General features: G+C 48.9%; 1 protein-coding gene across 1 annotated transcript in view; it reads left to right on the top strand.

Annotated features, from left to right (window-relative positions):
* Nucleotides 1–2,024: 2,024 nt before the first annotated feature.
* JDP2 (Jun dimerization protein 2) overlaps nt 2,025–3,232 on the top strand; it is a 10,366-nt gene continuing 9,158 nt past the window's right edge. The window contains exon 1 of the mRNA XM_019518784.1: nt 2,025–2,891. Coding sequence (XP_019374329.1) covers nt 2,691–2,891 — 201 coding nt within the window. The 5' untranslated portion in view covers nt 2,025–2,690. The remainder of the gene's footprint in view (nt 2,892–3,232) is intronic.

Raw genomic sequence — 3,232 nt, 5'->3', positions numbered from 1 at the left:
GGCTAGTTGGCAGTTCTCCATCTGCATAGCTGCCACCTTCGGCACTGAGGCACAGTTTGCAATGCTCAGTAGCTGTGTGGACACGTGTGTCCACACTACACAGGGCATGCAATTGCAAACTGTTCAGAAGTGCCAAAATGGAAGTTACATGACTGGAAAACTTTAGGCATTTAGGCATGTAAGTGAAGTAGGATTCTGCCCTTGGTGACCGTGGCAACTCCTACCTGCACTGGTATGTGTCTGCTTTCATGTAACTAATCAGCTCTAAATGTGTTGCTGGGCTGGGTAGAGGAGCACCTGACTCTGTTCAGCTAGTCCCCCTGCCTTCCAGCTCTGTGTAACAAGATATAGCAAGATTCATTTCCCTATGCTCTTCAGTCCTGTGTGCTTGTCACCAAAGTACTCTCTCCCCAGATGAGGTACTGTAGGGGCATGGACAGATGAGCACATACCCCAGGAGAATAGATGTTGAAATTTTACACCTATGTAAATTACACTGGGATCAAAAACAGGCAGATGTGCAACTATCCCAAGGTATCTTGCACAGTAGGTGGCTATTACTGTAACTGCTTGGTGGCCTGGGAGAGCAGGTAATAGAGTCTATAAAACAGACTGTTTGCCCTTAGCAAACTATGGTGGATGCAGAAAGACAAAACCTGAACCAGTGTAATTTCCACCAATACTGCTTTATCCATGACTCTCGGGGTAATCCTCTATCAGATTGGGTGAAGCTACCCCAATTCAGGGGTATGACTTTTCTATCTACTACTTTTTTCATAGGTGTCATGTTGATTACCTGGTGATGGCCCATACCCAGGCTTTTCCAGAGTGCATCGACACAAATCCAGCTAAGTGGAGTAATGAACGCAGTGCACAAATGTGGTGGCATACGGTTGCATTGTGAAAAAAGCTGCTGTGTGGACAGAAATGAACTGGGCCTATTGTAACTGGGTCTTTGGCAAGTGTTGCAGTCCTGTTATGCAAACACAGAGGTTCCATAGTTGGCGTCTGACTGTACTCTTTGCAGTCTGTTGGTCTCGGCATCCCACTCGCTCTTTCGTGGGCTTCCCACTTCAGATCTAATTAAATAATGTCATACTCTTGGCTACTGTTCTTCATATTTCCTCCTAGCTCCCCTCAGCCTCCAGCCTGCAAGTGATTTGCCAAAGCTTGTCCCTATCCCTTAGTCTCACTTGGGCTGGATTTCTTTCTGCTTGGCCAGAATAAACTCTTGTGCCTCCTGGGTTTTTTTTTCTCCTCCTTTTTGCCTGTTTGTTTCCTTTCGTTTGCCCTGGCAAATAGATTCCCTCTATGATTCTAAGTTATTCTTAAGCAGTTTCCACGCTGGTTCTGTGGACTTTGGTTTCCTTTTATTTTTCTTTGTTCTTACTTGGGCAAAGTTCCCCTTCCCATGTCTTGCTGTGACAGCCTTAATTGTCAGCCTAAACCTTGCAGTGTTAGATTTCCTGCATGTTCTGGTCACTAATGGCTCCACTGCACTTTCTTTCTGTATCAGTTCCTGAGAATTACTTCAAACAAAGTTTTATAGGTAGCTTCAGATCCTATCTGATCCAGAACAAGGTGTTTCAAGAAGTAGTGGTCTCTGGTAGCAAAAAGCTGTTCAGCCTGAAGGTAGCACTGACCAAGTAGTGTCCCAGTAGCTGTTGCTCTCCGTTGGGGTTATTGTGCTCTGTTGCCTCTGAGTTCTCTCACCATCCTCATCTGCAGGATAGTTGTATGCCTTTGCTGTGCAGGTCGATTCCCTTTGACCTACTATTTGTTTCTTTGTATATTCTACCTGATAATCACTGCCTCTCAGGCACCCTCATTCAGAAAGCCTGTGAAATTCCACGTGGGCTCTAGTGGCATGCTCCTTGGCCTCTGTAACCAGTCCAGACTTTCCTCTGTAGTTCAGACCTAGGATTTCCAACATCCCAAGCGAGTCTCACTGCTGATCTGCGGGCACTGGCATGTATTGTGGTCCTGGGGCCTGTGTTCCTGCCCATGCTTTCCCCCTATAGCCTTGCACTGGAGTAACTGCAGTAAATAACTGATATGGGTGTCTCCCAGGCCCCTTCTCTGAAGCCATTCCTTTCCACCCTCAGCCCTGAGATGCTCTTTGGAGTGTATGCTATTCCTGTGCAGCACCTGAGTTTCATTCACTTCGCAGAGCCACAGAGGTGGGGTGGGGAGCTCCCATCACAGGGATGGATCTGCTCCTCTCCCAGATAAGATATCCCCATTGGGCATCTTTCACAGATGTGTACCTGAACCTGATCTGTTATAGAGCTGAGGGTTGTCTCCTCTTCTTCAAGTCATTTTGCCTTCCCAGAGGCACTAAAGGGGTATGATGCCCTCTTGTGTGTTTGTCCATGGCTGGACTGAAGTGATGCTTCTGCCACAGACTCTCACTGGGCACAGCTTGCAGCACCAAAGCAGAGGGCAAAGGGATTTGGTGTCTCCTGCCTCATCAAGAGCACCATAGAGACTCCGGCTCAGAGAAGGATGCCCTGTAACTGAGTAGATTAGTTGCCTCATCACATGGTATTTTACAGGTTTGGGAGAAAGCTACATCTTCCTGAACTCTTGTGTGGTGGTGGGGTTGGGGTACATTGGGTTTTTCCTGGCTGAATTCCATTAACAGCTCATGTCTTGGTCTCTCTCCAGACTGTGGAGCTGTTTGTCCTGCTATGATGCCAGGGCAGATTCCAGACCCATCCCTGACAGCTGGCGCTCTGCCTGGGCTTGGTCCCTTGACGGGACTGCCTGGCACCACCCTGACCGTGGAAGAGCGGAAGTACGCCGACATCCGCAACATTGGGGCCATGATCTCTCCACTGCATTTCCTGGAGGTGAAGCTTGGGAAGAGACCCCAGCCAGTGAAAAGTGAGGTTAGTCCTGACAGACCTGCGGCAATGGGCAGCTGTGTGAACCTACCTCAGGCACAGAAATAGAATCTGCCCAGTGGTTACTGGGATCAAGCTGCAGGCCTGCACCCTTGGGGCTGGGCAAAGTGCTCCTGTGCTGTGTGGGCTGCCACTAGGATTCCTAGTCCCAGCCTTCCTTTGATCACCTCATGGGATTAAGAGCAAAGAGACGCTGATGACACCAAAATCTGGGGGGAGGTGAGCACGCTAGCAGGGAGGGAGAGATTGCAGAGGGATCTGGATAGGTTACAGGGGTGGGCTAACAGGAACAGGATGCGTTTTAACACGGACAAGTGCAGGGTGCT

Source organism: Gavialis gangeticus, unplaced genomic scaffold (genome assembly GCF_001723915.1).
Source record: "Gavialis gangeticus isolate Ggan-Ray unplaced genomic scaffold, GavGan_comp1, whole genome shotgun sequence".
Lineage (NCBI taxonomy): Eukaryota > Metazoa > Chordata > Crocodylia > Gavialidae > Gavialis > Gavialis gangeticus.
The sequence above is the reverse complement of the archived record's forward strand: the minus strand, read 5'-3'. Positions and strand labels throughout refer to the sequence as shown.